Source organism: Nannospalax galili, unplaced genomic scaffold (genome assembly GCF_000622305.1).
Source record: "Nannospalax galili isolate Female #2095 unplaced genomic scaffold, S.galili_v1.0 scaffold1225, whole genome shotgun sequence".
Lineage (NCBI taxonomy): Eukaryota > Metazoa > Chordata > Mammalia > Rodentia > Spalacidae > Nannospalax > Nannospalax galili.
The window spans coordinates 944,873-964,811 of NW_008352717.1; the positions used below are offsets into that span (position 1 = coordinate 944,873).

The 19,939-nt window shown below is 44.2% G+C and overlaps 1 protein-coding gene across 2 annotated transcripts in view; it reads left to right on the forward strand.

The window, feature by feature from the left end:
• Positions 1 to 13,944, forward strand: part of LOC103747481 (arylacetamide deacetylase-like 4) — a 23,128-nt gene extending 9,184 nt beyond the window's left edge. The window contains exons 2-4 of one of the 2 annotated variants that reach the window (XM_008849949.2): positions 6,317 to 6,533; positions 7,514 to 7,577; positions 12,961 to 13,944. In XM_008849949.2, the coding sequence (XP_008848171.1) occupies positions 6,317 to 6,533; positions 7,514 to 7,577; positions 12,961 to 13,735 (1,056 nt within the window). In that variant the 3' untranslated portion in view covers positions 13,736 to 13,944. The remainder of the gene's footprint in view (positions 1 to 6,316; positions 6,534 to 7,513; positions 7,578 to 12,960) is intronic. The other variant, XM_008849950.2, reaches the window with a different exon arrangement.
• Positions 13,945 to 19,939: the final 5,995 nt, after the last annotated feature.

Consider the following 19,939-nt stretch of genomic DNA (forward strand, 5'->3'; position numbering starts at 1 on the left):
TCTTTGTCCTAGTTCCTGGCTATAGAAAATGTGGACTCTGTCTTGAAAATCCATGTTCACACAAAATAATCCTAATTTTATAAAATACAGCTTTTCAGAATGTGACACTTAGAAATATGACATCGTATGTTCAAAATTCCTGAATAAGCATCTGTTATTTTATAGGTGGCGACAAACAGTGGAATGAGATGTGATTATTTTCAACAGAGGCATTTGGCTGAGTGGAAGGAAGCTATGTAGGCGATCACATGTTTGTAATAAAGTCTTAAGTGATTTCTAAAGAAGTCTGGGTAACATATCTTCCTCCAAAGAGGAAGCAGCCATCACTACAAGAAAGAGGATGGCTTTCTCAAGAACATGAAGCCTGAGCTTGTAGATTCAAGTCATTCAGAACCATCTACCTGGGGGGGTCTGGTAAGAAAGACTCTCAAGGAAAAATTCGAGGTTAGATGAATCAAGAGGTATTAGAGAAACTACACTTGAAGATTGTAGAGATGTAGCCAATCTGTACCAGAAAGAAATGAGTTAATGTCAAAGCAGTGTGTTGAGCTGTTGGAATCCCAGACTGGGTCAGCACAGAGCCTGGGGTTCTGGGTGGGAGATAGTTCACTTTCATTTTGTATGTTACCTCATTCTCTTCCAACTCCAGTAGGAAAATGATTACTTGGAATTACCTTTGGGAAGTCTCTCCATGGGGGGAATACATTGGGGTATCCCATTGGACTCTGGACAAAACCAAGTGCACGTTTTCTAACCGTGAGCTAGGACTGACCTGCTGGAACGTGTCTGTAAGACCTTCTCCAAGGGTGCTTCCATTTGTTCCCCTACCTCTTCCTGGGATCACTTCTGTGGACATTACTTTTCATTTGTAAATGAGGGTAGTTGTAGCTCATTGGTGACAGTACCCAGTGACTTTGTGATGGGGCTCAGACTTGAGCTCATGTCTGATTGCTCCAAACCCAAGTTCTTTCTAGTTTATCAGTTGAGAACACAGGTTTTGTATCTTATTGAACAACCCTGGACAAGGCACTTGGCCCTTGGCATGCCTCATTTTCCCCATCTGTAACACAGAGGAAATGCTTGTGCTTGACTTAGAAAGTTAAAACAATAATAGACTTGTTCAAAATTAAGATGAACATATTAGCTTAATTAGTTTTTGTGTGACCAATGACATGGTTTAGCAGGTAAAGGCCCTTGCTGCTAAGCATGATAACCTGAGTTCAATCCCTGAGACACATATGGTGGAAGGACAGAACTGACTCCCACAAGTTGCTCTCTGACATGCACAGGCTTATGTGTATAAGCATGCACCCCCCCCACACATGAGAGAGAGAGAGAGAAAGAGAGAGAGAGAGAGAGAGAGAGAGAGAGAGAGAGAAGAGAGAGAGAGAATGCAAAACAAAATAATAAATAAAAGGAAAAAAGACATATTTGGAAAATTTGTAGCCCTGTATCTTTTGCCCCTTCTTTGGCTCCCACAACATAACTCTTATGGATCACATGACTCCTTTCTGTTTATCAAAAACACAGCTGAAGCATTCTGTTTCATTCTGTTACTATGACAAATACCATGGCCCAAATCAATGTCGGGGAGGAAAGAATTATTTGGCTTATACTTCCAGGTCACAGTCCATTACTGAGGGAAGTCAGACAGGAACTCAAGGGGAAGCATGATGAAGAAATCAAGGAGAACTGCTTCTTGCTAGCTCTCTCAGGCTTATGCTAGCTTTCTTATGTAGCCCAGGACCACTTATTTGGGAATGATACTTCCCACAGTGGGCTCAGCCCTTCCTATATCAATTACCAAACAAGATAATCCCTCACAGACATGCCCAGAGACCAACTGATAGACAGTTATTCTATTGAGAGTCTTTTTTAAGGCAATTCAAGGTTGCATCAGCTTGACAGTTAATGACATCTAGAACATTCCACATCTTAAGTTGACACATAAACATATCATTTTAAAACCATTACTTTTCATTCATGTCCCCAAGATCTCATGTTAATATTGTTACAGAAATTAACCTGAGACTGACCTGGCCTGGCAAGATTCAACCCAGACTCAGAAAGGGGAGGAAGTTTATCCTTTATTATGCATGGATCTTAGACTGAGCTATGCTCCAGAGGAAATGAGGCACATACATACAGGTGGGGCTGGAGAGATTGACTCAGTGGTTAAGAATATTTACTGTTCTTTCAGAAGACCTGAGTTTGATCCCCAGCACCCACATGGCTGCTAGCAACTGTTTGTAACTCTGGTTCCAGGGGACCTGACATCCTCCTCTGCCCTCTGTGGGGCATTGCACACATGTGGTGCACTTACATACATGCAGGCAAAACACTATTACACATAAAATAAAAATAATCAATAAAATATTGAAAAAAGAAATACATAAAGGTTTTTATGGGACTTTTCACATTATTCCTTGGCAGTAAACATATTGGTGGATTTGAGACTTCCAGCATGGAAATATACATGTCTTTTAGGCTATTATAGGAAACTTAAATGCTCAACATTTTTACAAAAGCGAGCAAGTGTGGGCAAGGGTTATGACATTCCCCAGTAACATGGTATATTGCAGATGCCAGTACAATCTTAGATTTTTTATTAATTTTGTGTATGAGTGTATTTGCCTATGTGTAGGTAAATGCACACTGTGTTGTGCAATGCCCACAGCAGTCAGAAAAGGGTGTCCGGTTCCCTGGAACTGGAATTATGAATGGTTGCTAGTCGACATGTGGGTGCTGGGACCTGAACCTGGGTCCTCTGCAGGAGCACCTAGTGCTCTTAATCACTGAGCCATCTCTCCAACTCAGTCTTAGCTATTTTGACAAATAAGACACACTACTGCAGGTATTTCTCCAAGATCTCAGACTATGGCTGTGTGTCTCTCTTATCTTAGCCTGAGACTGATCTCAAAGTGCCCTTTATGATTTGAGTACAAGTAGATACTTCCAAAGTCCTGTTACTTTTCTACACACCAACAAACACACACATTAGTCTTATTATTGGGCATAGATCAGGTTCTTGTCAAATACATTTGTTAGTATTTATTCGTCTATCACACAGAACAAAGTTATACTGAGGTCATTAGGTCCACATTAGGTTAATTTTTCCTCATTGATGTAATAATATAATAATATAAAACATAGGATAACCTTAGAAGTCCAGGATTTTAAAAAAATTCCACCACTTTAAAAGTTCAAAATTTCTTGTAATGCTAACTACCCTTGCCTTTACTTCCCCTTCACATCTCCTATTCACCAGTCAAGGACTTTCTTTTCTCCCTACAGATAAGAGTTATGGGCTGGAGAGATGAGTCAGCAGTTAAGAACACTGGTTGTTCTTGCAGAAGACCTGGGTTCGAATCCCAGCACCCACATGGCAGCTAACAACTGTCCATAACTCCTGTCCCTGGGGATCCGACAGCCTCTTCTGACCTCCACGGGCAATTGCATGACATGGGTGCACTTACCTACATGCAGGCAACACACGCATACACATAAAATAAAAATAACAAAGTTAAAAAAAAGAGTTATGCAATTTGGGAGTCTTTTAGACAGACCTACTGAAGAGGTACCCCAATTGCCTCACCCTGCGTCCCTGTTCAGCATGAAAGCTGCATCCATGAAGACAAAAGAAAAATGAGGAAGAACACAAGAGAGGGATGCTTTTGGAAGCCCTTGTCAAGAAGCTCTAGTGGATTTTCACATGAACATTTGAAAATTGCCCTGTTCTGACTTTTTTCTAGTTCCCTATCTGGAACTTGTAATGCTAATTACTCCTGCCTTTACTTCCCCTTCACATCTCCTATTCACCAGTCAAGGACTTTCTTTTCTCCCTACAGATAAGAGTTATGGGCTGGAGAGATGAGTCAGCAGTTAAGAACACTGGTTGTTCTTGCAGAAGACCTGGGTTCGAATCCCAGCACCCACATGGCAGCTAACAACTGTCCATAACTCCTGTCCCTGGGGATCCGACAGCCTCTTCTGACCTCCACGGGCAATTGCATGACATGGGTGCACTTACCTACATGCAGGCAACACACGCATACACATAAAATAAAAATAACAAAGTTAAAAAAAAGAGTTATGCAATTTGGGAGTCTTTTAGACAGACCTACTGAAGAGGTACCCCAATTGCCTCACCCTGCGTCCCTGTTCAGCTGGAAAGCTGCATCCATGGAGCCCTCTACACAACTTGCAAACAGATTGACATGTCTGAGAATCTCCTCTCTGTCACTTGGCTGGTCAGACTCTTCTTCCAGCAGTTGTTTATTGTTTCCAAAAGCTGAGGAAGGGCCAGAAATGGGAAGTTTATTTACCTTCTGAGTTTCATGAGCATCCCACCTTTGTCCTGGAAGGGAATGTTTCAATTTGGAGGATACTGTGGTACAACAGGTGCCAAACCTCATCTTTTCTCCGTGACCCCTCCAATTCTGGTGCTCTCATGTTTTCAAAACTAGCACAAAGCCAGGCATGATGGAACATGCCTTTAATCCCAGCACTTGGAATGCAGAGGCAGGTGGATCTCCATGAGACCGAGGCCAGCCTGGTCTATGTAGCCAGTTTCAGGCTGGCTGGGGCTACAGGGATACTGTCTAAAAAAAAAAAAAAAAGAAAAACACCATAATCAAAACCTAAACCAAACCGAAAAACACCAAACCAACCAATAGCATGTTGGTGATTCTTACACGTTGCTAAGTTTGGCTGTTTGCTTAAGATGCAGCCTTGGCTCCTTGGACCACAGAGTCTGTGTGCTGACCCCGAAGGAGCACATTATATTGTTCCAATGAAGCATAGATATAACCTCAGGGATGCTGATCTTTCACTAATCACAGATAAATCTTCAGTCCCAGCTGATCAGCACACAGAGACTCTTAATCTAAAATACCACACAAATGCCCCCTATTTTAATTATCTGTAGACTCTTGAATTCCCTCTGAAACTTCATCAGCCAGCTCTCCACATTTTTCTCAGCATGCATGACTTCCAAGATCCCACAAGAATGACTCATTAATCTCTGAGCATTTAAAGACTTTTCCATCCCAAAGCGACAAATACTTCCACAATCCTCCAACAAGATAATCCAAGGCATGAAAGGCCATGTGGTCATGTGAATCACAGTAACACCCTACTGGGCACAAATTTCTGTTTTGGTTTCATTCTGTTGCTGTGACAAAGACTATGACCAAAATCAATTTAGAGGAGGCCAGAATTTATTTTGTTCACCCTCCCAGGTTACGGGCTTTATCGTTGAGGGAGTCACAGTAGGAACTCAAGTAGGAGCTGGTAGTAGAAACCTGGGAGGGAGTTTGTTTGCTAACTCACTTAGGCTCCTGCTCTGCTAGCTTCTTATAAAGCTCAGGACTGCCTGCCTGGGGAATGGTATTGCCCACAGTGGGCTGGGCCCTTCTACAACAGATAACAAACAAGCAGTCTCTTACAGATATGCCCATAGATCAATCTGATAAAGACAATTAGTCAACTGAGTTTTTTTCAAGTGATTTTAGGTTGTGTTAGGTTTACAGTTAACGCTAACCGTAAGAAGCATCTTCCATATCCAAGAACTCTGTGCATATAATCATGAATGTTGACATCATGACAAATCATCTTTGCCATTTCAGGCTGGGTACAGCCCTGCATAAAGTGAAAGATAGCCAAGAAGCTTAGGGCCTGTTGATTGGGACATTTAGCTCTGTCCCATTTAGTGATTTCTTCAAGCTGAATTTCTCTTCTGGCTAAGTGCTAGTCTTTTATTTTGCTGCTGTAACAATACTACAGAAAAAGGTGATTTATAGACAAGAAAAGTTAAGTTTTCTCACAGTTCTGGAATTTGGGAAGCCCAGGAGCATGGTGTTAGCAATGAGCCTTCTTCTGTCATCCCCTGGCGGAAACGTGTGTACCTGTGTTCAGAGGACAGAAAATCCAGCCCACTCACCCCTCAGCAGCCTGCCCCAGAGAAATACTTATGCCATTCCGTCCACAATGTACTTAATTAACACATGAGGAAACCATCTAACAACCATGTAAATGTCCCATTCTCAATATTGACAATGGCCATGGCATTTCAATAGGAATTTTGGTGGAGACCAATGCTCAAATCACATTGTTCAATCAAGACTTTTCTGAAATTAAGACTCAAACCCATATGAAGAGTCCACAGCAAGTTGTTCCCCTTTGGACCCACTGTACATAAAGGAGATGGGAGAGATGTGGTGAACATATAGTGTATATGCGGGGAACATGTATAGTGTCTACATGCCTACTCTGCAGTCTCCTGCTTCACTTTTCTTCTTTTTTTAATCTTCAACAGGGAACTATACTAGAGAAGCTGAGAATTTGCCGTATGCCCAAGTTTGTCCAGTTTCTACATGACGTACTGCCGATAAAGAAGGACCCTAACTTGCTGGTAACAGACATGCATTTTGGGGTAGTTCCTGTGAGACTGTTCCAGCCCAAGGCAGCATCCTCCAACCTCCGGCGAGGCATCGTCTTCTACCATGGAGGGGGTGCGATGTTTGGAAGCCTGGGTAAGGAGTATCCATGTGGGGTGGGAGAGGACGGTCCTCATGACAGGAGGAGTCTTAGATATAGTTCCATAAAAATTTCTGAGAAGGGAGTCAACACAGGTAGAAGTCAGAGTTTCTAGGGAGGAAGAATTGAGGGCTCGGCCTTACATTAGTGAGTGGATTGCAGCCTGCATAGCAATGTTTTTTCTATGTTAAGCTATGACTAGATTAGGCCAGCAATGCCTGCCTTGCACTGGATGCGATTCCTTCCTCTCTTTCCCACTCACAGAATTAGCTGTTCCTATTTTTTTTTGAGACAGGGTTTCCTTGTAGCCCCAGCAGAATTGGAACTCATCATGTAGACCAGGCTGGCTTCGCTGTCACAGAGATCCTCCTGCCTCTGCTTCCTGTGCACTGGGACTAAAGCTGTATGCCACATAGAACACCTGGATCTCTCTCTCTCTCTCTCTCTCTCTTTCTCTCTCTCTCTCTCCAATGGCCCCAATCTTATGTCCTCTCTTCAGCTTAGCTGGACCACTGTGGTGAAAACCCATTCACTCCAGCCCCTTCATCACTGCACACAAAAGTGGTGGACTTTCTCCAATTCTTACCTGTTGCTTTAGTCTCCTCTTCCCAACAGAAAGCTCCCTTCAACACAATTCACAGATTGTCACTCACCTCAGTCTCTTTTGTTTCCCTCTCCCACCTGCTCACCTATGTCTCTCCTCTTGCTATTTTGTAGCTGGTCTCCTCTTCCCAACAGAAAGCTCCTTTCAACAGAATTCACAGATTGTCACTCACCTCAGTCTCTTTTTTTCCCTCTCCCACCTGCTCACCTATGTCTCTCCTCTTGCTATTTTGTAGCTCCTGCATGTGTCTGCACTACGCAGAGAAGATGTCAAACCCGTGTCCATCTACCTTGCTTGCTGCTGTCCCTGGGGATGTGGTGGGAAGTGCTGGGTACTTGTCATACCTGCTTAACACCAAGTCTTCCCTTGCAGATAGTTACCATGGCATGTGCAGTTTTCTTGCCCGGGAGACTGACTCGGTGTTGCTTTCAGTGGGGTGAGTACTTTGAAGAAGTCAGTGATTTATCCATGGGAGGAAGCATTTGTGGGAAGTGTTTGCTAGATAGATCACAGAAAAGGGCCCTGACCTCACAGATTCTTCTGCACATACCATGGGTACGACACAGCACGGTCAAAACAGCAGAAGCCTGCATGGAAAGAAGCCCATTGCTGCGGAGGACATGGTTGAGCTACGGTAAAGTGACTATGACATTAGGAAACAATGCCCCAATGGATCATTACTTGGCCATACAGTAAACGAAACCGAAAAACACATCATGATGTGAAAGAGCGTAGGTGGTGTAAAACCACAAGTAAGCCCCCATAAGAAGGCTTACGTACAGAGTGAAATTAGTTTAAACCCAAAGAATATGTTCTAGGAACACATGTCCACCTAAGAAACACTGAAGAAAGAAAAGAAGTGGTAGATACAGAGCTCAGCCTGGTCCTGGTCTTGGTGGAGAGGAACTGAAATTGTGGAAGGATGGGGGCAGTCAGAACCGACCAAAGGTCAAGCTGAGCATCATGGTTCTCCTTTGGAGATGGTTTTGAAGGTGTTTACTACTCCTTTTCTGGAGCTCGTACATCTTCACCTCTCGGGCCCCTAAATTTTCTCCTTTCCGCTCTCTGTTTGGCCCACCCTCACTCTCTTCAGGGTCTCTTGCTCCTGGTGCTATTAGACAAACTATATAACCTACCTTTATCTGGATTTTTCATTTTATATCTTGGGTAGGGCAGGAAATGGAGTTACTAACAAAGGCGAACACCCAGTGCTTCACAAAAGGTGGACATCCGGTGCCCCTTTCCACTCTGTGGCTCAGCGGCCCACGGGGCCCAGATCACTTCTGTGTCCCGCCCATAGTCACCGTTAGCTTTCACCCATGCCTCACCCCATGTGAGGATGGCCCACAGTCTCACCCCATGTCAGTAAATGCCCCCTGTCACGCCCACACTGGCCCGACACCAGGGCCATCCTTTTTCTCGTCTGCCACACTGCTTCCGTCCAAGATGGCATCAAAAGCCCCTCCCTCCATGGCTAACTCTCTGCAGTCAATTCTCTGCAGCAGGCCCCACCCCTCAGAGGAACCAGGCCCTTTGGGGACACACCTCTGCTGTAGGAAAGGCTCCTTGCAGTTTCTGCAGATCATCCACTCTTGCTATAAAGATTTCTGACTACTCCCGTGGCTCAGCCATCACCACCGTCAATGCTGTCAGTGGTTCCCGTGGCTCTACCACTGCTGGTGTTTCCACAGTGAGGTTCTGCCTGTGCTGTGGTTCGGCCGCCCCTGGTCTGCTCACACCATTGCCCGCATTTCTACTTTGCTTTAACCAGCTCAGTTTTTTTTTCAAACAATAAATTAGATAAGGAAAGACCAGATGTGAAGCAAATAATTGGGCCTCATGCTGCAACCTCAAGGGGACCCAATACAGCGTGTTTCCACAGCCTGCTCCTGAGGTTCTGCCTGTGCTGTGGTTCCGCCGCCCCTGGTCTGCTCACACCACTGCCAGCATTTCTACTTTGCTTTAACCAGCTCAGTTTTTTTTCAAACAATAAATTAGATAAGGAAAGACCAGAAGTGAAGCAAATAATTGGGCCTCATGCTGCAACCTCAAGGGGACCCAATACAGCAAGATGTAAACCCAACAGCCTGCTTGCACAGTTAGCAAAGGATGTTCACCACAGTCTCAGAAGAGTTTCGTGCAAAGGAATCATTGTGTTCATAGGAATGATATCGTGGGTCTTTTGGTACCAGGGCGAAGAATCAGTCTGCTAGGCCTCCCGAAGAAATCGTCTACCTCTGGCCTTGGTGAATGGGAAAGCCTGGTGCAGGCTGTTTGAAACTGGGGGCTGGGCACAACTTTAAGGGCTAGAGCAGCATTTTAGCAGAAAGTGGATGCAATTGTTGTGCAGCATTTTCAAGGTGTGTAGTGTTCAAAGAGACCAGTGTGACCAGTGCTGGCATTAAAGTCACCCAGCTGGCTGTTTGACTAACAGTCCTTACTCAAAGCAGCCAGGGTATCAGGGAAGAGTCTAAGAGTTGTCTTTTAGGAAATCAAATTGCTCTAATCCCTTCTTTTTGCTTATTTATAGGAAAATAATCATCAGAAAGAATATGTATATTAAGATGTATTAGTTACTTTTCTGTTGCTATGATAGAACACCATGACCCAAAACTGACTTATGGAAGAAAGAGTTTATTTTGCCTTATGGTTCCAGAAGGGGGGTCAATAATGGTGGGGATCATGTGGCAGCAGGCAGCTGGAACAGGAAGTTGCAAGATGACATCTTTAACAGCAAACACGAAGCAGAGCTCAAACTGCAAGTGGAGTGTGTCTATCAACTCTTCTGTCACCTCTCAAAACCCACCCTTGGTGACACACTTCCTCCTGCAAGCCTCCACCTCTGAAATATTCCATGATCTTCCCAAACGGTGCCACCAAGTGGGGACCAAATGTTCAAATATTTGAGTCTATGGGGGACGTTTCTCATTCAAACCATCACATTTCACTCTCTTGCCTCATGACCATACTATAATAAAAATCCATTTAGTTCAATTTTTTTGGTCTTTTTGAGACAGGGTCTCCTTGTAGCCCAGCCGTCCTGGAACTCACTATGTAGACCAGGTTGGACTTGAACTCACAGAGATCCACCTGCCTCTGCCTCCCTAGTACTGGGACTACAGGCAGGTGCCACCATGTCCTGCTCACTTAGCTCAATTTTAAAAGCTCCCATAGTCTATAAGAGTTTCAATACTGTTCAAAAGTCCAAAGCGTCTGCTGAGACTCAGGTAATCTCTTAACTGTGAGCCCCTGTAAAATGCAAAAGACAAAGTGCATACTTCCAATATATAATGGCACAGAATACATATTTCCATTACCAAAGGGAGGAATTGGAGCATAGTGAAAAAATATAGGACCAAATCAAGACCAAAAACCATCAGGGGAAACACCAAATCATGCAGCTCCACATCCAGTGTCTGAGACTTTAGTTTCAAAGGGCTTAGATGTCTTTACTCTGCCAGCTTTGCTGCCTTCAACACACATCTCTCTCTCGGACTGGTTCCACTCCCTGCATTTAGCTCTCCTTACCAGATGCCTTATGGCTCTGGCATGTATAACAACTTAGAGTCTTTAGTGCAATCCAGGATTCACTTTCATAGCCTTATACAATAGTCCGTCAAGGCCTTCTTGCAGCCACTCTAGCACTGGCACACATTGCCTGGCCTCAGCAGTTCTCTGAAACCACTGATAAAAGAACACATGATCCTCTCACTCTTGCAAATTTCATGCCTCTAAAGTCAGTGCTATGTGGGTTATACTGCTGAGTTTGGCCGCCAGCTTGGGGTGGACCCTGGCCTCCCTGAATCATGTTTGCAGTAGCCTTTGCAGGTTGCTGTTTTCAAGGAACAGAAAATCCCTTAGGCATTTTCCTTTCACAAGTTGGAAGCCTAGCATCTTGCCTTGAGGAAACACTTCCCACTGTTCCAGTACATAGTAGGAGGCTTTTCCTTAATGGTGATAATTTCTTTAACAAATACAGCTCTTTTCTAGCACATGCCTTCACTCTAACAGTAAGTGGCCCTAGTGCTCTTTTCCCTCATAACAACATTTTGTGTTTCTTTCTTTGCTACTTGCTCTTTTTCACTGTAGACTTGCACAAGAGTTATCAATACTATCCCAGTTGCTGTTAAAGTCTTTGCTTCTCTCTGAAATCTTGATATGGGTTTCTACATTTCTTTCTACTCTCAGCACTACTGTCTTCCAGACTCCTATTAGAATGACCTGTCAAACTGTGTTTACATCATTCAACTGTTTTTCTAGTCCAATATTCCAAAGTTTTCCATGTTCTTCTAAAAATATGGTCATGTTCTTCATAGGAACAGTGCACTCTCTGAAATCAGTTTCTGTATTAGTTACTTTTCTATTGCTATGATAAACTACCATGACCCAATTCACTTATGTAAGAAAGACTTTATTTAAAATATTTTATTATTATTTTTTATGTGTATAAGCATATTATATGTGTATGTAAATGCACCCATGTTATGCAATACCCACGGAGATCACTAAAGGATGTTGGAGTACCCTGGAACTGGAGCTACAGACAATTGTTAGCTGCCATGTGGGATCTGGGAATCTAGCTGGTGTTCTTAACCTCTGAGCCATCTCTCCAACTTGTGAAAGAGTTTATTTAAAAATTTTTTTTGGTTTACTTTTATTTCATGTGTATGGGTGTTTTTGCCTGCATCTACTCAAATGCAGCCATGTGTGCAATGCCCACAGAGGCCTGAAGTGGGCATGGATCCAGTGGAACTGGAGTTATGGATGGTTGTTACCTGTCATGTGGGTGCTGGGAACCAAACCCAATCCTCTGAAAGAGCAGCCATTTTTTTTTTTTTAATCACAGAGCCATTTCACCAGCTCCACATAGTTTGTTTTGCCTTATGGTTCCAGAGGAGTAAGATTCTGCTATGGCAGGGAGGCACAGCAGCAGGAGACAGGCATGGTGGCATGAGCTAGAAACTGAGAGATCACTTTTTAACTGCCAATACGAAGCAGAGAGCAAGCATGAAGTGGGATAAGGTTATTAACTCTCAAAGCCCAGCCCCCAGTGACATAGTTCTTCCAGAAAGGTTCTGTTTCCTAAAGAGTCCATGATCTCTCCAAACACCAACACCAGCTGTGGACCAAGTATTCAAATACTTGAGCCTATAGGGACATTTATATTAAACCACCACATAAGACCTTAGTATTACTATTTATATCAAATTTAAAATTGTCTAACGGTAGCTTTAACAGTACTTACCATGTGTCCAGTACCTCAGAGAGGCATGAGTCCCCCAAAGCTGTCTCAGTGGCACCAACAGTAGTTTCAACTGTGTTTCTGCTGGTTGTTCTGCTTTGACCTTGCCTGGTCTTGTGTGGAGTGTGCTCATCTATGGGAATTATAGTGTAGATTGAAATGGAGAATCCCATGGGACTGTAGATTTGGCTCAGTGGTTAAGGGCACTGGTCTTGCAGAGAAACTGAGTTCAGTTCTCAGGACCCACATGGTGGTTAACAACCATTCATATCTAGGGGATATGATTCCCTCTTCTGGATTTTGTAGGAATTGCATGCATGCGTCCACTTACATACATGCGGGTAAAACATTTGTACACATAAAATAAATTTAGAAAAAGGAGAATTCTGGCCTCCTAGACTCTGTGAAAGTTCACCAAGTTACCATAAGAAAAATGGGGATAGACATCTTTATCTTTAGGATCATTCAGAGGATTTAATCATGCTTATTCTCCTTTGACAGTAGAAGATGTTGTTTGAAATAGCATTCAGTGACCTATGTGTTCACAGGTGTTCTGTGCTCCCAATTTCTTCCTTAGGTATCGCAAACTTCCTGACCACTCCTTCCCTAGCATCCCTAAGGATTGCCTGCATGCCACTATCCACTTCCTGAAGGCTCTGGAAACCTTTGGGGTAGACTCGTCACGTGTGGTGATCTGTGGAGAGAGTGTTGGAGGTTGGGCTGTTGCCATTGTCACCCAGGCCTTGATTAGCATGTCCAGTCTCCCTCAGATTCGGGCCCAAGTCCTGATTAGTCCAATCACACAGGCCATCAATTTCAACTTACCATCTCATCAGCAGTACCGGAACATCCCATTCCTCACCAGAGACTTAATGAGTACATGTATTTGTAAATACCTAGTCATTGACCCCTCTTGGAGAGAGGCCATGTTGAAAGGTGTTTGTATTCCCCCAGATGTCTGGAAAAAGTACAGGAAATGGCTCAGTTCTGATAATATCCCCCAAAGGTTCAAGAGCCAAGATCTACAACCTGAGCTTGTTGGACCTTTCAGTGAAGCCGCCTATCTGGAGACCAAACATATTTGGAATACAGAAGTTTCACCTCTTCTAGCAGATGACAAGACCATTGCTCAGCTTCCTGAGGCATTCATGGTGAGCTTTGAGTATGACGTCCTCCGTGACGATGCCTTGCTCTATAAGAAGCGCTTGGAAGACCAGGGAGTCCCTGTGAGCTGGTACCATGTGGAGGATGGCTTTCATGGATGCATGATTTTATTTGATAAGAAGCCTTTCTCTTTCTCCTGCTCCCTGAAAGCTTTAAATGCTGTAGTCAGTTATATAAAGGGCATATGATAGTAACCATGATCTCTGAGAGGGGTGAGGTAAGAATGTTTTGGCTAAGATGTGTTTTTTTGTGGAAGGAGAGGCTTAGGTCATGTGGGTTCAAGAGTGAAATACAACATGGAAGCAAAACCTCCTGGCTTCACACTCAAGACTGTGGGACTTGTGTGTCCCCTTCCAGTACCAGCTGTTCAATGTTACACCTCACTATGTCGTCTACTACTTTCATTCAGGTGAAATAAACATCAGATTGAGAAACTATATCTGTAATTTTCTTTACTTCTTTTTACTTATTCACTCATATTTTTATTTTTCATTTATTTATATTTTATGTGTATGAGTGTTATGCCTGCATGTGTGTAAGTGCACCCATGTTGTTCAATGCCCATGGAGGACAGAAGAGGGTGTTGGATCCCCTAGAACTGGAGTTAGAGACAGTTGGTTGCTGGGATTTGAACAAGGGTCTTCTGCAAGAACAACCAGTGCTCTTAACCACTGAGCCATCTCTCCAGCTCCTCACTCATTTTTATTGAAGCAGTATTTCCAGCATCAACTGGAGAAGTAAAACTGAGGCTCCACGCTTCTGAAGGAATCATGCCCTTTCATCCCTAGGTCTAGAATGTCTCACACACACAATTTCAGGAAGACTTCTCCGTTCTTTTCATTGTTTGCAAATAGAATAGCACTGCTTGTCAGTGCTTTGATATGTTAATTGAGCACATTCACATTCATTCACTATCTTGGGTGGAGGACAAGGTGGGGTCCTGAGGGATTAAGGTCAGCTGCCCAGGTCAGAAGAGGAGCACATGGCACAATGAACTTGTTAACATTATAAACAAGAACCTTTTTCGTGCCAAGGTTAGGTGAAAGTCAATTAGTCCAGAGTATGTCCATATTGTAAAAGTCATTCCCACAGCCCCTCATTTCCTTTCCCGTAACATGCTGGATGCACTGTAGCCCCAGCTGGCCTGGAATTCACTATGTAGACCAGGTTGGCCTGAATCTCACAGAGATCCACCTGCCTCTGCCTCCCAAGTGCTGGGATTAAAGGTGTGTGCCCTGTGTCCAGCTTTCGATGTACTGTTTTAAATAAAGAGAGAAAACCCTCTATGGGAGGAACAGTTCTGAGGGAAATAAGAAAGGAACAGTTCTAAGAATAGATTGGGCTCACTCTTCATCTAAACAATTCCAGAGTCAGTCTTACTTTAGTCAGGCACCAGTGTATTGAGGCATCTGCCATAGTGAGGTGTGTTTCTTAGGGACGTCAAAATGATGGATTCTGTTTTTTAATCTATTCTGTTAGTTTGTGTCTTTTGACTGAGTGTTGAGACCACTGATGTTCAGAGTTTCTGAAAGATGTCTATGCTTATCCTTTCCTTCAGTTTGAGGTGTTCGTTCCACCATGGGAATGACTTGGAAGCCTTATATTCATTTAACCTGCTTTTATTCTGGAAAGTTTTTCTTTCTCCTTCAATGATCATAGAGAGTTGCAGGGTGTATATGGACTGGTACTCCGGTCTTTCACAGCTTGTAGCTCATCAGTCCAAGCCCTTCTGTCTTTTAAAGTCTCCACCGAAAGATCAGCTGTTATTCTGGCATGCCTGCATTATACGGGACTTGGTTTTTTTCCTTTGCAGCATTCAATATCCATTATTTGATCTGTACATTTAGTGTTTTGATTGTCGGGAGCCATGCTTGACATAAGCATTGGAAAAAAGTAGAGTGCCACTTTAAGAGCTTCTGAGCTCTCTGCTTCAGCTGTCTGAGCCAACAGGCTGTGCCACCATGATTAATTAGGTCTCCTAGAAACTTAGTTTTGTTTTGGTCTTTGGGCACCGGAGTTGGTGAGGTATGCAGCAACCTTCTGCGTCCATAGTTACTTTCTGTTAGTAGAATATCCATGGTGATTCCTTAGTGATTCCTTGGTTACCCCAAATCTGATTCCTATATAAGATCTGTGTTCCTCACAACAAAAAGCTTTCTGTGATTGCTCACCTGACTGCTGAAAATTAAACCTTTTATAATAAAATCAAGACCTTTGTCTTGACTCTTTTCTTGTTGAAGCTCCAAGCCTGGTGGGCTTGGGTGTGTTTGACATTTGATGATTATATGATGTGGGGAATTTCTTTTCCTGGTCCTGTCTTGTGGGTGCTCTTCATGCCTTAGAACCTAGATAGGCACCACTTTTCCTGGATTTGGGAATTTCCTTTTGTGATCCCGTTGAAAATATTTTCTGTGCCTTTGTCCTGGAATTCTTCTCTTTCTTCTATACCAGGTTTTCATAGTTTTGGTGTTAGCATTCAGGATGAGAAGGCGACATGATAAAGAAGTAGAAATGGAATCTGACCTTCAACAGATGCAGATAGCTTTACTAGCTACAAGAGGCACACAACCTTACTGAGGGGATGGAGGTTGGACATCGTGATTTGGGGAGGTCTACGATTTATAGGTGGGTCCAGAAAATCCAAGAAAGCAGTTCCTGTCGTCCTGGGCATGGCATGCCTTCTTGGGTGGCTGTGCTCCTTTGTAGGATCAGGTGAGGAAAAAGTTGGGTTTTGATGTCTCCTAACCAAGCCATTCAGAGCCCCTCAATCAGGGGATGAGAGCCCCTTACCTAATCTGATCTGGTCATTCCCTTCCAGTCCTACCCAGCTCTCCTGACAACAGCTGGCAGGCCTCTGAGAGAGTCAAAGATATACTTCACCCTGATCCAGAACAGGCATGTAGATCGCTTCCCAATGAGCCATCTTTGAGGCAAAAAGGAAACTCTCTGAAAAAGCTGTCAATTTAATAGCTAAAAGAGTGAATTTCAAACAGCCACCAGCACTGCTGCCTGCTGCTCCTTCCTAACTAGATACGATCTAGTTTCTAGAATCATCTCAGCCAAAGGTTGTTTTCCAGCCCCCTCATTTCCCCTTCCAGGGCCTGTCAAGGGCCTACCCACATTCATATAAACATCACACGCACGCATGCACAGACACTATTTTATAACAACACTGCAGTTCTCCTGACCCCTCCACTCTCACCACCCCCTTAGCTCCATCCCCTGCAGGTCCTGATACTAGGCACACATGTTTAATCCAAATCCCGTTTCCATTGGGTTTGTCAATGTCCTTGAGGCTCTTATGTGTTTTGAAAAGTCTCACCCACAGCAAGGAGACAAGGGTGCTCCATTTTCCCTGTGCACTGTCTTGGTTTGTACCCTCCATGCTCCTGTCTGGTATGGGAAGCAAGTTATTCAGTCTAATTCCTATCTTTTGACCCTGATTTCCTTGCTGCTCCCCAATCTAATTTCTCACCAGGAGCCCCTCATTCTCTCTTCCTTCTGTCCATGTCTTCTGTGTGTGTGTGGGGGGGGGTATATGTACGTATTCACGTACATGTGTTCTTGTTGTACCTCATCCACTGGACCCCAAAAAGACCATTGAGGACCCAACACACCAAAATGCAAAAGCAAAGGTTTATGGTTTATTCGGGCTTAAGCTCGGGCTCTCAGACCTCACCAACTCAACGGATCCGTGCTGAGAGCCCAGAGTAAAGGAGAGAGGAACCTTTTATAGGTTTTAGACAAAAGCGGGGTGGGGAGTTATTGAAGATACATTTTGGTTGGTTCAAGGAGCCTACGTGCGCCAACATAATTTTAAACTGATTGGATGTATAAGATGCAGCCCTGGAAGTTTCTTATTGGTAGGTGCTATTCTCAGGGCTGTGGAATGTACTGACTGTTACCTGTGGGGCCCGGAGTGTTTGTTTTTACCTTATAGGGCAGTTTTTATGCTCAGGCTTGCTTAATCTATAGTTTCCTGGAAGAGGGGTGGGGAATAGCAGGCGGGGGTCAGGGCATGCCAGGGTATGTCTAGGCAAGTCTAAAGCAGCAGCCAAGCATTTTACAGAAGCTAAAAGAGCAATTAGTGGGGGTCTGGAGGGATTGGGGGGTAGCAGGTGAATGAAGAGGGTCTCAGGGTTCTACAATCCAAAGGCATGTGATTCACCGAAAGCCCATCCAAACATGCGCTATACCTCACCTGTTTCCCTGGAGCTCCCTGGCAGCTTGCAGGCAGCTTTGCAGGTTAGCGAGCCTCCTTTCCCTATTAACAGTCACTGTGTTTATAACCTTGGAGAGGGGCCCTGAGAATTTGGTGTCAGGCGATTCCAGAGATTAAAATGCCTACGGTAGGTAGCAACTGGGTCTGAAATTACTTTTCAGTCCCCAGAAAAGAGGGCTCTCTAGCAGATGACAGTAATGATACCTACCTCTAACCCCAGTCCTCAGGAGATAGGAGCCAGGGGATTACCACTTCAAAACCAGGCTAGACTAAATCATGAGACACTATCTCAAAATCTAAAAAAAGAAAAGAAGATCTGGGGATGTAACTCACTTGATAGAGCACTGGTCGAGCATACATGGAGCCCCTAGTTTGATCCTCAGCATCTCATAAACTAAACACCTCTAATCCCAGCACTAAAGATGTAGAGGCAGGAGGACCAGAGATTCCAGATTTTTCTTAGCTACATAATGAGTTGAAGACAAATCTGAGCTTCATGAGATGCTGTATCCAAAAAGAAATGTAAGAACAAAGAAAAAAGAGACAGAAGAAGGGAGGAAAGGGAGAAAAGAGGGAGAGAGAAGCATGGAGTTTCTGTGACTCTCAAAGTCACAGCCAATTCATGGTGCCCAAGGGCAGACTCACCAAAGCAATCGTGAACAGGACCACACAATGCAGAAACCTGAACTTGACCGGTTGCTTCAAGATGGAAGGGACTTCTGCAATGAGAAAGTGCCGAACAGCAGCCCATGTGATGAGTCCCAGGGTAAAGGTAGGCAGGCTCACTAGCAGCACCAACCACAGGACAGATATGGTTCTGTGGCCTTCAGCAACTGCCCTCTGAGGCCCTGTGAGGGTGTTGTCCTGAGGCTCTGCCTTGGACACCACTGTGAGGAGCACAATGACAGCCAGTTTTATAGCCTACCACCTCCACTGTGCTCCTTCCAGACTGCACCTGACACAGCAGCCTGACCTAGCCTCTTAGGCCTACACACAAGTCAATGGGAGCCAGAGGAACCTGTTCCCCAAGGGGCAAAGGGATCAAGCAATCTGACCTGGTTGACCAGGGTGGTTTCAGAGGTGAATTTCCAAAGATCAGCAAGATGTTGTTTTTATAGCACCCAGTTTTTGGAGGGGGTAGAGAGTCCCAGGAGAAGTCTCATATGAGTTACATAGACCTCCATGGCCTGATGCTTCACTGTGCACTAGGAGACATGAACTCCAATTCCCAGATCCTTGGTTCACTGCCCTCCCCTATTTAGTGTTCCAGTGCAGAACCACAGTCTCAAGTGGTTAAAACCATCAACAAACACCCCAGCCATATGGGTTAAAATGCTGCCTTTTCAGAGTTTTGATTATATGACCATGAACAGGCTCTCTGCTCTGTAAGGTGATGATGAGAGTGGTCACCAGGGAGGAAATGCTCAGAACTCAAAGGACATCCTCGCACACCACGAGTTCAACACAAGTGTATCTCAAGCCTATTTGCAAAAATGGTTCTGGGGGCTGAAGAGATGACCCAGTGGTTAAAAGCACTGGCTGCAAACAACCGTCTATAACTCCAGTTCTCGGGTATCCAACACCCTCTCTTTGCATCACACGGGTGCACTTAACATACATGCTTGCAAAACACTCAGACACATAAAATAAAAATAAGTAAAAAATTTCAGTGTCTCTTGGAAGAACACAATGTAGGCAGAGCTTGTTCCCAAACCAGCTTTTGGTACCCCTTTCACAGGGGAAGTTGGAGGTTGGATGAAGTCCAGTTCTGTCTAGGGAGGTAGGCTCCAGGTGGGAGGAGCCCAGAGAGAGCAGAACTGTCTCCAGGCCAAGCCCAGGTGTGGCTGCAGGCTGAGCAGTAATACAGGATCTGATGGACAATTTTCTAGAGGTGGGCACTCAGGGTCTGGGCAAGGATAGGTGGGAAAAGCATATAGACTATTCTCATGGATTTATTTGTTTAATTGTTCTGTAAGAGCACATAACAGTGCTGATGGCTGGTGATGTGGCTCAGTGGGTAAATGTGCTTGCCACCAAGCTTAATGATGTGAGTTCAATCTCCAGCACCCATATGGTGGAAAGAGAGAATCTACTCCCACAAGTTGTCTATGACCTCCACACTCACACTATTGCATGCATGTGCCTACACAAACACACACACACACACACA